Here is a 14,510-nt window from a genome sequence, read left to right on the forward strand (position 1 = left end):
GTCAAGGGTTACGGGTAGTTATTAAGGAAAGAATATTTATCTGGACGAAATTACATAATTAGTGTAGCCATACTTTTGCAGAAGTATGTAGTTAGGTTTGTAGCTTTTCTACTAGTGAAGCAAAGTTTGGGACAGAGTTTTATTTTGGATCTTGCTTGTTCAATTAGAAGATCCATGACCTCACTTCTCCCACTTTTTGCATGTTGAACGTCAGCAGCAGTACTAAATTCTAGCAAACATCAGTCAGCAGTTAATATTCTTTCTGTTTTTTATATTTACAAGTTTTATTGCCATTCTGTCTTTCTGTCTACAGCCTGCCTCGACAGGGGATGACAGAGCTATGTGTTTCACCTGCAGTGTGTGTCTAGTCTGCTGGGAGCCTACTGATGAACCCTGGTGAGTGGTGTATAAATATTAATAGCTGTTAGCCACCAGCTACAGTATCAACATCTACATTTATGGATGCGTCACTTGCTAACAGCGCTTCCTTGTGTCCCCCAGGTCTGAACATGAGAGACATTCTCCCAACTGTCCATTCGTGAAAGGAGAGCACACTCAGAATGTTCCTCTGTCAGTAACCCTGGCGACCAGTCCAGCTCAGTTCCCCAATAGTCCTGACAGTTCAGACAAGATCGCCTGCTACGGATTTGGCAGCTGCCCACAGTTCCTAGCTGCTGCCACAAAGAGGGGCAAGATCTGCATCTGGGATGTTTCTAAAATGATGAAGGTAAGAGTACACAAATCTGACGTTTGACCTATTTTCACTGTGTTAGGCTTTTGGTTAGGACAGCAATTTTGTGCTCAACAGGTGCACCTGAAGTTTGATGTGAACCCATATGACCCGGCCATCCTCCGGCAGCTGATCCTGTGCAGTGGTGAGCAGGGCCAGCAGGTGCTGACTGAGTCTCGAAGGCCCACTCTCACTTGGTTGGAGGAGTCCTCTTCCTGCTCTGACCTGCCCAAGCTAGAGGGTGACAGGTAAGGCATAAACTAGTCTATAATGTAATACTGGCTCTATTTCATGTTAGACACAGGAAATCATTTCTGCGTGTAGCAATTAGACTTTACAATGCCCAAGCCTGAGTAGCTTAAATAAAATTTTCTCTGCACTCATTTATAGATTATTTATAGATTATCATATTTGCAGGTGCTTGCTTGTTATTTATCTATATTCTATAAATCTATAACACGGGCAGTTCTGTCAAAGAAATCATAACTGCAGTAAATAAAACGGATAAATAAAACAAGATGACAAAGCGTCTCAAACACTGTGACCTCCAAGGAAAAACAGCATTCATCCTTTGCATTTTTAACTCATAAAATCAATAATGGTTGTTAGTGTTTTGAGTTCCCAAACAGTTTTTTAGTTCATCTCATGTTCAAGGTGCATGGTGAGAAAATACTGTTTTTCTAAAATCTATGACTCTACAGAGCCACATATATTGAACTTTCAAGATAAAATTTTAAGAGATTTTAAGATTTTAAAAATCAAATCAACTATATGTTTTGCACTGCCAAACTACAACAGTGTTAAAAAATGTTCAATATTTAATTTCAAGATGTATTCATAAAATGTATCAATAAACATGCAGTAGCTGCAGGTTTATTAAATGTTTTGACAATTTATTAATAGATATTTTTATCACTACATTGTGCCACAATACGCACTTTGGGGACATCTGTGATCTTTATGTGGCTCAAAATTAAAATGAGTTTAACACTCCTGATTTAGAGGCATTAACTGAGAGCTTCCAGAGCACAGTCACCACCCAGAGGAAAACAAATGTCGCCAGATCAAATAGCTGTTTATAAATTGAAAATTTAAATGGTGATATGTCTTGTCCAGGAGGTCATAACAAATGTTGTTTGAAAGGCTGTAGCCTGGAGATCTGCAAGTTATTTAATTACAACCCATTGGTGTTGAGCCCAGTCAGAGTATAATCGGTCATAATAGTAAATTCAAATTCAAAAATACTTTATTGATCCCATATTGCAATTCAAAATACTGAACCTTTAGTAACATTTGGGTAAATGTTGTCATGTTGCACTAGTTCTGACCAGCACTGTTAATCTAATATGGAATAGTCACTAGCATTGCTTTGTTCTATGTTAATAGCACTTTTTTTTTTTTGATTAATGAACAGTGGTTCTAATAAAACAGTATGAAATAGTTTAACAAACCACAGGAAGAGCTAAATGTTAAAATGACTGTAAAAATAAAAGACCACACAATGACATCACCAACTGGTATGAATTTATTGTCACTTTTGTTCTGATGTTTTTAATCAATTTTTCAGTGATGACCAGCTGGAGGACTCTGACAGCGAGGAACCTTCACGATCAGAATCGATAACAGGTAAGTAACCGTTGTTAACGTACTGCTTACCCTTAATGAAATACATGTAAGTTTTTCCAGAGTCTGAGCAAAAACATTTTAAATTATCAAACGTCAAAGGTTTCACAATACAGTTTAAACAACCTCCCGACTGTATTGATCATGTTGCAGGTCAGCCATCCCAGTGGGAGAGCATGGACCTGAGTCTCAGTGTGACAGCGCTCAGTGTGCTACAGCAACCAGAGAAGCTTCAGTGGGAAGTAGTTGCCAGTGTTTTGGAGGATACTGTCAAGGACTTGGAGGAGCTTGGTGCAAATCCCTCATTAAACCAAACAAAGGCCAACAGCCAGGCCAAACCAAAAGACAAGGTGCCTGACCACCACAACATTCCCTTTCCCTGCTTGATAGCTGGAGGCCTTTTAAGCTACCGCTCAGCCTCCATAACCCCCATGGCTGTTCCACCATCTCCGTCAACTTCAACACGCAGGACCACTGATGGTTCATTAAGGACTCAGGCTGCTGAGCCACTTGCTGCATCTCTACAGGAACATGGTCCAATGGAGATAGATCCTTGCAACCCTCAGTCTGGTACCCAAGAGCAAGGCTTCTCTAACTTGGCAGGTTCTCAGCTGCTGAGTCCCTCCTCTATGCCAGCGGTGCGCAGGACTGTACCTGTGCTACTGCTATATAGTATTAGAGAGGTGGATGACAAATCCTCAGGGCAGGTATTTGCTCAGATGAACAATTTAATGAGCAAGGGTCTACATGAGGAAGGCTTTACTGTGCCGCAAATCATTGAAATGGAGTTTGATACACATGAGCAACTACTTCTTCAAGACCCTCCCATCACATACATCCAGCAGTTTGCTGATGCAACTAATCTAGCAGGGATAGATGGGCATTTGGACAAATGGAACACACTGGCAGCAGCAACTGTCTCCAACCCCCCTCGACCCGGAACCCTAGTACAGTGCTTAAGGCTTCCGAAGCAGCTGGAAGAAGAAAATCTCTTTGTGGACTCCATAATGCCATGCTGGGACGGGGTGCACCTTTTGGTTGGTCTGAAGCCTTGCGGTTTTGAGTCTGTAAGTGCTTCAAACCAAGTTGAGGCTCTTAACAATCTAAACCGCCTACACTCAGCTCTTTGCAGCCAGCGCGAAACAGACTCCCTTCGCCCGTTGGCCAATGGAATGGAAGGCCATCACCCAGGGGGGTCTCCACCTCAGACCCCCTTCATAGTACCTCCAGGAAACCACCAGCAGCAGCAGGAGAGGTCCCAGAGTCGTGGGAGTGGAGGGGGGTATCTTGCACTTTACAAGCTCAACTACTCCACCCGGATTGTCACTCTGGAAGAGGAGCCGATCAAAGTACAACAGATTTGGGATCCTTGTGATGCCATTACTTCTCTAATTTTGCTCCCCCCAGATGTGCTTGATAGCAGAGAAGATGAGAGTGAAGAGGCCCCTGAAGAAGCACTTCTTTCAGCTTCAAAAAACGGTTTTTCTGGGCCCGTTGCAGAAATTGAGACTGCATGTGAAGCAGGCACAACCAGCAGTGCTGGTAACCTCACCAGTCCTTCCACCTCTGCCTACAGTCACAAAGAATGCAAGAAGGCAGAAATGGCAGGTCTAGGACACCTGGTGGTCACCACACAGGCTGGCTTTATCATGATATTGGACCTATCCACTTTGGAAGTTCTGGCGAAGGTGGAACCACCCAAAAAGGATGGGTCAGCTGAGGAAACTGACCCATTTGTCTCAGTGACGTACTGTTCTGGAACGGACCGCCTTTGTGCCTGCACTAAAGGTGAGGATTGTTTTCTGTTCTTAGATATTTCTGTCAGACAGCACAGTTTTTACTTTTAAGATGGAGTGAAAGTTTGGAGAGTGATTTAGACTGCTGTAATTCTACAAGGTTGTGTAACCTGTTGAAAATAGTCTAGACTGGCCTTATGCTTTCTCAACGTAAGGTGGAAAAAAGAAAGACTTTGACACTCTCATAGTAGGTCAATCATTCACACATGTCCTTAGCATAGCTGTGCAATACGCACAACTTAAAAAAATTGTGGTTTCAAATCAGTATATAGGTAGAAGACTTTATGTACAGCTTTGTGTTAGTTGTATACTATCGGGAAGTCTTTAGTTGGGTTTCAACACACCAAAATCATTCATTCATAACCACAAAAATAACCACCTTTCAAACAGAGGAATGCTATAACACCATAATTCTTATTTTGCATTGAAACCCAGTTTCCACTATCGTGGTAGGAAACCAGCCCCTTGTTCTATGCTTTGCTCCATGTCGGGTTTTACCCATTTGCTAATGTTTGGTTGTAATATATATATGTAGCGCGCCAGTTCTGTGAAATTGTGTGTGCTGTAACCAACTATCCCCCACTGCAAAGAGAGAAGTACTGAGTCTTAACTATATCTTTTGCCAGCACTATAATGCCTTAAACATTCCTGTTGGTCCAACGTTAATTGTTCAATATTTGGAAGCATGACCAACACGGACTGAATGGCTTCTTTCACTTCCTCCGCTGCCATTAATAAAACTCAACACAGACTACAATTCCAAAACGTACGTAATTGTTCACAACTCCTCCTTTTGTTCACTTATCAGCCCGGTTGAAATTCTACCAGAGGAATCAAATTCTGTGGGAGAAATCCCAGATGGAGCACTGAAGGGAGATGAGAATTGAGCAGAATCGTGTATGCAGGGACCAGTCTAGGTTTTCATAGGTCTTTGTTTTTAAAGACCCAATAATTTGATTGTTGTTTTCTCATTTTAGAGTGAAGGGGAAGAAAATGTTTCTCTTCTGCTGTAGCTCCAAAACCGAACTTCAGTATTCCAGTGTAGCCCAGATTTAGCCTTCAAAAATCCAATCTATGCATTTTTAAGCTTAAAATTAGCTATGTTTTCCATATGTTGCAGAGTCTTCCGGGCTGTTCCACTGCAATCTGTACAAAATTGTGAGGGAGTTTGTTAAAATACTCTCAGTAATTTGAGAATCAATACAGAAAGTGCATCCTTTGCTGAGTCTTCTTGGGCAGTGTGCAGTCTTATAACTCCAGAGGAAAACCTAAGAGGTGTGGACTGAAAAGACGGTAGTGTTCCTGATCCACCTCATGAGGTAGAAGTGACTCAGGCTAAAATTATGTAGTTAGAAACTCATCCCTCATTATTCTGGAATGTTTACTTGATTCTGATAAATCTATTTTTTTCTTTTCTCATTGGTTAAATTATTTAGCTGGTTTTAATTAAGTAAGTAGAGGTGTAATATCTTGTGATATAAAAACATCCAATAGTTCCCACTGAGGGGCACACACTGACTGTTAGTCAGTGTGTCTTTGCCTGAGCAAGTTGTAGAAGATTCCCCTGACGACTTTGTGTCTGAAAGAAAGCCTGAACTCCAGGGCCAATCTGTTAGAATCTTCATTGTATCTGTGTAGGCTTTTTTTCACTGTGAGATGAATACATGAACTTCTGTAGAAGCATAGTAATTGAATGGGGCTCTTTGTTATGTCAAAGTACAATACTGTATTTTAAGGTTCAAATCTGTCAAAGCTTCAAATTCATTCATTCATTCACTAACATGCTTATCCCTAGTGGGGTCGCGAGGGGTGCTGGTGCCTATCTCCAACGGGCGAGAAGCTTCAAATTATTTTCCTAAATCATATAGCAGATCTATAGTGCATGAGTGTCCTAAAATATTTTATATGTAAATGTTACATTTTTCCATTTTCACCGGAGATTAATTCAGGATGTTGCAATTGTTTTCTGAGGTTTTTTTTAAATTGACAATATAGCCATTTACTGTTTATCCAAAAATCATTCAAAAATATTTTAATTCCATAAATGCTCGCTCAGCTGTGAAAGACACTTTACAGCTGAGCTGTGAAGTGTCTTCTGCATTGTTACTGTTTATGTCCTGGGGTATGGTTAACAGAACTGAATAGGTCAGCAGTACTATGTCATGAATAGACAAGTAGGATTGTTGTGCTGCTGTTTTTAACCATTCATTTAATTAGTTCCTTGTTGGCTAAAGTCAACAGAAATGATTTAATTGGTAAGTTTAACAAAGTCTTGGTAGATTTTTTTTCATTCCTTCAGATATTTTTATGTCATGGTCACTGTTTGTCTCTGAAGGTGGAGAACTTCATTTCCTTCAAATTGGAGGAGTTTGTGATGATGGGGATGATGGAGATATGTTTATAGATGGCCCCTTTTCTAAAGGGGCTGAGCCGCTGCTTGAGGGGGCCAAGCCCTCCTCCAACCCGTCCAGCCCTGGAATCACAGGTAGGAGAGGGACAATAAAACACTGCATAAGTTTTTAAACAAAAGCATGTATTATTATTATTATTATTACTATGATTATAAAATGGCCTTCGTGCAGGAGTGGACCTCCTAGTGGACCAACCTCTGACCACTGAGAGTCTGGCGTCATTGATGGAGTTGACCCGGTTTGAAACGTTGACGCCGCGTTTCTCGGCCACCGTTCCACCGTGCTGGGTGGAGGTGCAGCAGGAGCAGCAGCAGCGACGCCACCCACAGCACCTTCATCAGCAGCACCATGGCGATGCAGCCCAACACACCCGCACGTGGAAGCTCCAGAGTTACAGGTGGCTCTTCAGGCAACTTTTTCACTAATCTCTCACGTCAATCAGGGCTGCCATCAACAGCTGCTTTTAAACTGAACGGTTTAATATAGTGGAGAACCGTAGCAACAGATGTTCCTCTAAACATCTGTAGCAACAGATGTTCCTCTAAAGCTATTTCATTTTTCACAGGCAACCTTTTCTTTTATTTTATTGTATTGCACTGGTTGTGAAACTAGTTTCAAATATTGAAGGAACCACAAATGAATCCGTTAGAACAAAATGCTCTTTTGAGAAACCTGTGTTTTACACAGAAAAAAATTTCATGAAGTTTAAAACAATTAAGGAAGCTGACTTTCTGTTTCTAACGATGACGTTGTGTTTTTCAGCTCCAGCTGGGATGAGCATGTGTTTGAACTGGTGCTGCCTAAAGCATGCATGGTGGGCCATGTGGACTTCAAATTTGTCCTGAATCCCAACATAGTCAACATTCCTCAGATCCAAGTCACTTTACTGAAGAACAAAGCACCAGGGCTGGGAAAAGTCAGCGGTGAGGACCAGTTTCTTTCCCAGCGCACATTCCCTGTAAATGTCTTTACTGTGTGGGAGGATAGGGACACTCAATAATAAAACAATGACATTCATCATTATTTGATGAAAAAGAGCGCATAGATTATTAGTTTACACTTCTTTCTGCTCCTTTTCTGAACAGTCTAATATATTGGTAACCCTATATATTTCTTTTAGTTGTTGAATGAACTGTTGCAAGAACTGTTTGTGTTGTAGTGAATTATTAATAAAGTGAAATAAAAGTATTTCATACACTCATTTATAGTCACTAATTGTATGTAGTGACTATTATTTGTTTAGAGATTACTCCACATCAAAATAGTGACAATCTGTTCAGATCAACATTGCTGAGCAGTGCAAGTCTGCATATTATGTGTTTCTAATACATGATTTTGTCTTAGAATGTAAACTGTTTCCACACCAGTGAATTGACTGTAATTTCAATTCCCTGGAAGTCAGCACAACGCTTCACAGTCTCATTGCTGGAGTTCTTTTCCTCGCCTGAATAGGTGCCGTCTACCTGGGGATGCTTTGTAGAGACCTGCAACATTTGTCGCTTTTCTTGTGCTTCCACTGTCTTGACTTTTCTGACTTATCAAAACACTGCAAAACCAATGTGGATCCATCACTATGAGGTCTCTGATAGACTTTTCCTTCTGCCAAAAGGCAAGACTTCATGCTGCTCAGAAGTTTTAGATCGACTTTTAAGCCTAACGCATTGTTTCTTTGGACAACCAACACAGGAAAACTTAGCACACCACCATCGCTGTGTTGATCCTCAAAAAGCTTTGAGAACATAAATATGGACAAAAGTTGGACTTGACCAGCCTTAAAGCCTACTGTGCCATATGAGGATGAGCACTCAGTACAGTAGGATTAAACCAATTAATTAATTAATTATTTTGTTCTGCAGATACAGCGGTGGACAGACAGATCGCTTTTCCTCTCTCAAATGTCCTACAGACCAACGGGGAGAAGAACAGCCAGCCTCTTCTGCAGGACTACACAGAAGACATCCACTTCATGGACATTGAAGAGACATCAGGTGAGAAGTGACTGTAAAATTCAAGATGAATAAGTTTATTATCTGCCTACGGGTAAAATGTTAGGAAAACATCAGTCCTCTGACCTTTTCCTACTTGTTCATGAGGTTTTAAAGAAACCAGGTGGCGCCTTTTTAAGGTGTGTTTTAATCCAGTTAGGTCTAGTGAGTAAATCTTGTTCTTGTTCCAAACTCTGTTTTCCTCCTCTTGTCTCTCAGCTGGAGTTCAGGTTGCTGAAGCCGTAAAGCCTCTGAGTGATTCAGTGGTTCTGTGTGTCTTTTGCAGGATCGGTGCTGTGTCCATTCCTTGAGGACCATAAGGAGGATATTTTGTGTGGGCCGGTGTGGTTGGCCAGTGGACTGGATCTTTCTGGTCACTCTGGCATGCTGAGCCTCACCAGCCCCAAGCTGGTCAGAGGTAAACACAATCTGCTGCTTTCAACTGAAACCTGGTTTTCCAGTTCTGTGAGATAAACAGCTGATAGATGCTAAAGATAGCAACCACAAAGCAAACACTGGTTGGATTTTTTAAGTGTTTTCTCTGCTGTGTTTGGTTGCTCTCTCCTGCAGTGTAGTAGTAGTATGTTTCTATGTGTTTTTGTTGGAAGTGTTAAGTTGTCGCCACATCTACTGAATGTCTTCTAACAAAACGCGACGTCACAGCTGAGGCGTTCTTCCTGTTAAATATGTGTTTGTGCTGCAGGCATGGCGGGAGGGAAGTACCGCTCCTTCCTGGTTCACATCAAAGCGGTGAGCGACAGTAGCATGGAGGACAGCCCGAGGCCCGTGGTGAGGATGCCCAGCGCTAAGCCTCAGAGCTCCAAAGCTTACTCATTGTCCTCCCTGCTGCAGCAGACCCAGGCCTCCAAGGTGAAACTTTCTCTGCTGATAGTTAAACTCCTGGGCGATTCTCTTCCAGCTTCTGTAGCTCCAGATCTGGTTCAGTTTTAAGTTTTAAGAAAATTTTTACAAACTTTAGCAAAGGCTTGCTTGAGGTATCATTCTATTTACATTATTTAATGAAACTGGTGCAAAGCTCTGTTATGAGGTGGGCAGATCTCACAAAAGCTGCCATGTCAGAATTGTTAAGTTTTTAAAACTGCAGCATGTGACTTCAGGTGAAGTACTCATCACCGGTTGATTTCTTGATAATGTAACATAGGAGAGAGCTGCTACGGGGAAGACGGAGGGATCAGCGCAGTCAAAGAAGGTGGAGAACTTGCGAGGCTGCGACCTGCTGCAGGAAGTTTCAGTCACAATCAGAAAGTTCAAGAAGACATCAGTGCCCAAAGAGAGGTGTGCCCAATGTCATGTTGAACATAAAACCATCTACTGGAAGTATACTTGTCTTAGCATTAGTGTCTGGGTGTTTGCTCCCAAGTTAACAGATGTCTGTGCTTTTCAGGGTGCAGCGCTGTGCCATGCTGCAGTTCCCAGACTTCCACGAGAAGCTACTCGATGTGTTGTGTCATCAGTTAGAGGGCAGCCCAGCCAATGAGCATGCTCAGAGCCTGATTCTCGACATCCTCTGCTGGCTGGCGGGGGTGTTCTCCAACGGACCCTGCAGGCAGGCCTCAACAAATGGCGATCAAGTAGGAGTGTAACGATGAAACCAGATGAGACGATCAAATCATATGAAGGAAACGAAGCATTCCTCCTTTAGTTATATTTTGTTACTTCCTAATGGTGCTTCCAAACCACACCAGCTGTTTAACGTGCACTGGCAGCAAAAGCTGCCACCAGATTTAAAACACAAGTCTTCTTATATGGAGTTTATAACAGACCAACCACTTTATAAAGTGATTTAATTCACTTTATAAAGTAAGGCGTTCGCTTTAAGTCAATCATCCATACATTCCAGTTCATCCTAGTTATCAAACAGTGTGTCAAGTATAGTTTATTATTCAAATTGGTTGTACAAACAGCTATGTTGTGGTGGTCTGATTAGGCCTGTCATGATGATACAGTTTGCTGGGCGATAAATTGTCCCAGAAAATTTTTGCCATGAACGATGATATTCTTAGCAAATTAACTTCAAATTCTAATGATCATTTAACAGTGGAATTGGAAGACATTTTAAATAGCCAAAATAAATAAACAAAACAACAGGAACAACAAATGAAAAGAATTATCTCTGTAAACAAAATTGTCCTTTAAAAAAAGCGCTGGTTGAGACCAAACCACATGACTGAGGACTTTTATCATCCAGTTTTGAGTAGAGAGCGAGAAAAGAGAAAACTGAGAACTTGCGGAAATGGAAATTATTGAGCTCATCTTAATTGATCATGCAATTAATTTATTGCTTATTGCAACAAGCCTAGGTCTGGTATCGTTACACCTCTACCCATATATTTCCTTTAATCCTGTAGGACTTCAGTCTGAAGTGTCCTGCTCTCTGTTTTCAGCATCAGGGAAGGAAAGGAGGGCCTGCTGGCCAAAACTAGGAGCCGGTTAACTGACATCGTGAGGGTGTGTTTCTTTGAAGTGGGCCGCAGCATAGCCCACAAATGTGCTCGATTTCTTGCACTTTGTATTAGGTAAGAAACGTGTAATAGTAGTTCGTTTGTTGGGACTGGACTCTGTGGTTTCTATGGCAACCATTGTTTTCTCTCTTCATCCAGCAATGGGAAAGGAGAGCCAAGTCAGCAGGGGTTTGGCATCAGCCTTCTGAAGGCTCTGCTGGATAATATGGCCTACTTGCCTGCTGCAGCAACTGGTGGTGAGTACCTGAGCATGCTGGCAGAGCCCCACCCCTACCTGTTGTACTTTTATTTCACCCTTTGTTCGTTTCTTCACGGTGGTTTTGGATAGGCTCTGTGTTTTGGTACTTTGTACTGCTGAACTACGTGAAGGAGGAAGACTTGGCAGGCTGCAGCACAGCATGTGCCTCCCTGCTCACCACCATCTCTCGACAGCTGCAGGACCGCCTCACCCCTCTGGAAGCTCTGCTGCAAACCAGGTATGGTCCGACTTGGCCCAGAGCCGCTCCACAGGTAAACGTTTACACTGCTTAGCTTGGTTTTATGTGGACTGTCTTCCGTCCCCTCAGGTACGGTCTGTACAGCTCTCCATTTGACCCGGTGCTGTTTGACCTGGAGGTCAGCGGCTCCTCCTGCAAGAACGCCTTCAACAGCAGCATCGGAGTCCAGTCTGATGAGATCGACCTCTCTGAAATTCTCTCAGGTAGAAGCTGGGCTTTTTACTGAACTCTTTTTCATCAATGTTAAGTAATTGTTGAGTCAAAACAAACTACTATATCTCATTGAAAAGTTACTTGTATGTTAGTTTTAACGTATCCCAAGTGTACTAAAATATTTGCACAATAAAGTAGACCAAACTATTTGGTAGTATTTAGTGTTTCCACAGCTAGTAATTAAAACTAACTGTTGGTTCTCTATCTAACAACAAGCAAAGCTGGATCAGTTCTGATTAAAATTGTTATTGGAAACTGCAACACTTACTTAACATATAATTTAGCTATAAATAAGATTTTATTATGATTAGTCTAGTCCAACATGTTCTTTTAAAGTTTTCGTCTACTGTATGGCTCTAGAGCTTCCTGATGGTTCTCCTCCACATTTTAACAAATCACTGGGGATCATACACCCACCGGCCACTTTATTAGGTACACCTTGCTTGTACCAGTTTGGACCCCCTTTTGCCTCCAGAACTGCCTTAGTCCTTCGTGGCGTAGATTCAACAAGGTACTGGAAATACTCCTCAGAGAGTCTAGTCCATATTGACATGATAACATCACGCAGTTGCTGCAGATTTGTCGGATTATGGGGTGATTTTTCTGCCATAATTTGAGATCACACATATTTAGTCTGAAAGCAGAATTTCATGTCTTTTGTTCTCAAAACCTCTAAAACTTGTGCTTATGTTTTCATTGTGAAAGCAGGATGTCATGTCTCGCTTCTCAAAACCTGTAAGGCTTGTACTCAAAACTTCTGCTCTCTTTCAAATATTCACTGTGCTTTCTCAAACATTTCTTCTTGCGCTCCAAACTTGTCTGTGTGCTCGCTTGCGAAACATTTTCTGCTTGTGCTTGTAACAGAAAAGTACCGTCGCCTGGCAATCACTCAGCCAATAGAATGCAAGTGTTATACTGGGTGCATTTGTTTTCTTCTAATGGGTGTGCCAGCACTCCGTCCCTCTCCACTTCTGTTCCCCCACCCGCCTGAATTTGAAGTAGCAAGGGTTGCCATGACAGCTGGCGAGCATTGATCGATAGCGCTTCTCAGCTTTTCTCTTTTTTTTAGAGATGGTTGTGCGTGAAAATCCCAGTAGATCAGCAGTTTCTGAAATACTCAGACCAGCCTGTTTGGTACCAACAACCATGCCAAGTTCAAAGTCACTTAAATCACCTTTCTTCCCCATTCTGATGCTCAGCATATCGTCTTGGCCATGTCTACATGCCTAAATGCATTGAGTAGCTGCCATGTGATTTGCTGATTCGACATTTGTGTGAATAAGCAGTTGAACAGGTGTACCTAATAAAGTGGCCGGTGAGTGTACGTTCCAGCCATAAAAACGAAACAGTTGATTTCCAACTACTGTCTTCAAGTAAGATTTGCAAAAGCCCAATTTAACTAGAGGAGACAGGAGGATGTTGCGTGATTTTTGGTCTGGACTGTTTTGCAGGGAATGGGAAAGTGAGCAGTTCTGCAGCAGCAGAGGGCAGCTTCACCGCACTGACTGGACTCCTGGAGGTGGAGCCCTTGCACTTTACCTGCATATCCACCAGTGATGGCACACGGGTGGAGCGAGATGATGCCAGCATGTTCACTGGTAGCTCTTCCTCGCTTTTAACCAAACTTTTGTTCAGAGTGTAGTGTCGGCTTTCGTCTGCTAAACGTGTTGTTTTTAAACCCAGTGAGTACGTTTGGTGTGACTCCGGCGATGGGCGGCCTGTCAACAGGGACGGTCGGAGAAGCTTCAACAGCTCTGAGTTCTGCAGCTCAGGTGGCCCTGCAGTCCCTGTCGCATGCCATGGTCTCAGCTGAGCAGCAGCTGCAGGTGCTGCAGGAGAAACAGCAGCAGCTGCTGAAGCTCCAGCAGCAGGTGAAATTCTCATCAGATTTACATCCATGCCAATGCACGACATCTGTGTTTGGAAGTCATTAAAGGGGCAATATTATGTAAAATCAGCGTTTTTGAGCTTCACGTCATGTGTTGCCTTGATTCTTTCATTCATGTATTCATGTTTGAGAAATCCTTTAGTCTCCCATGGCAACCATTCAGTTGTGAAAGACTTCTCCACTCAGCTCCTTCAGACTAGCCAGCAGCAATTAGTAAAGACCTGGTGTCACTTTAGGATAGATATATATATATAATTTTTATAACTGAAGGCAGCATAGTTGCTTGATTAGGCTATAAAATGGCACCATGTGCTTGGAATATACATAATACTGCCCTTTTAATCCCTGCTACTTCTCAGTCTTTTTGTTTTATGATTAAATCTGGTGTTTTTGCTGAAGCAGAAAGCAAAGCTGGAGGCCAAGCTTCATCAGACCACCTCTGCTGCTGCCGCTGTGGCTTCTGGGGTTGGACCCATGAGTAACTCTGTGCCTTCCAACTCCTCCGCCCCGGGCTTCTTCATTCACCCCTCCGACGTCATCCCACCAACACCGAAAACCACGCCCCTCTTCATGACTCCTCCCCTCACGCCGCCCAACGAGGCGGTGTCTGCAGCCTTCAGCGCAGAGCTGGCTCACCTGTTCCCTGGGCCCATGATGGACCAGGGGCCCGTCAACATGGCTGCACACAAGAACACGCAGAAAGCCAAGCCGGTCAGTAACCTGGGCTGAATGTCACATCAGTTTCAGTTCTGATTTGAAGAGCTCAGGATTCCAACTGTCTGCTGAGCGATCAAGGCTGACACTGACTGACACCATCCTCTCATAGCTTATTTCTTGTGGTTATTGTTTATCTGGGAAAACTATTAAAAAAAAACATTAGGTCA

At 42.6% G+C, this 14,510-nt stretch overlaps 1 protein-coding gene across 3 annotated transcripts in view; it reads left to right on the forward strand.

Annotated features, from left to right (window-relative positions):
* Positions 1 to 14,510, forward strand: part of birc6 (baculoviral IAP repeat containing 6) — a 77,719-nt gene that overhangs the window by 9,278 nt on the left and 53,931 nt on the right. For all 3 annotated transcript variants that reach the window (XR_002752195.1, XM_023327752.1, XM_023327753.1), the window contains exons 6-25: positions 314 to 396; positions 502 to 727; positions 809 to 978; positions 2,298 to 2,356; positions 2,507 to 4,141; positions 6,485 to 6,634; positions 6,732 to 6,957; positions 7,323 to 7,483; positions 8,417 to 8,548; positions 8,832 to 8,963; positions 9,249 to 9,415; positions 9,708 to 9,841; positions 9,951 to 10,112; positions 10,951 to 11,082; positions 11,167 to 11,264; positions 11,357 to 11,504; positions 11,595 to 11,728; positions 13,190 to 13,336; positions 13,422 to 13,609; positions 14,029 to 14,337. Coding sequence is in view for 2 of the 3 variants with exons in the window: in XM_023327752.1 (XP_023183520.1) it covers positions 314 to 396; positions 502 to 727; positions 809 to 978; positions 2,298 to 2,356; positions 2,507 to 4,141; positions 6,485 to 6,634; positions 6,732 to 6,957; positions 7,323 to 7,483; positions 8,417 to 8,548; positions 8,832 to 8,963; positions 9,249 to 9,415; positions 9,708 to 9,841; positions 9,951 to 10,112; positions 10,951 to 11,082; positions 11,167 to 11,264; positions 11,357 to 11,504; positions 11,595 to 11,728; positions 13,190 to 13,336; positions 13,422 to 13,609; positions 14,029 to 14,337 (4,593 nt within the window). In the remaining variant the exon portion in view is untranslated. The remainder of the gene's footprint in view (positions 1 to 313; positions 397 to 501; positions 728 to 808; positions 979 to 2,297; positions 2,357 to 2,506; positions 4,142 to 6,484; positions 6,635 to 6,731; positions 6,958 to 7,322; positions 7,484 to 8,416; positions 8,549 to 8,831; positions 8,964 to 9,248; positions 9,416 to 9,707; positions 9,842 to 9,950; positions 10,113 to 10,950; positions 11,083 to 11,166; positions 11,265 to 11,356; positions 11,505 to 11,594; positions 11,729 to 13,189; positions 13,337 to 13,421; positions 13,610 to 14,028; positions 14,338 to 14,510) is intronic.

The sequence above is a fragment of the Xiphophorus maculatus genome, chromosome 22 (assembly GCF_002775205.1).
Source record: "Xiphophorus maculatus strain JP 163 A chromosome 22, X_maculatus-5.0-male, whole genome shotgun sequence".
Taxonomy (NCBI): Eukaryota; Metazoa; Chordata; class Actinopteri; order Cyprinodontiformes; family Poeciliidae; genus Xiphophorus; species Xiphophorus maculatus.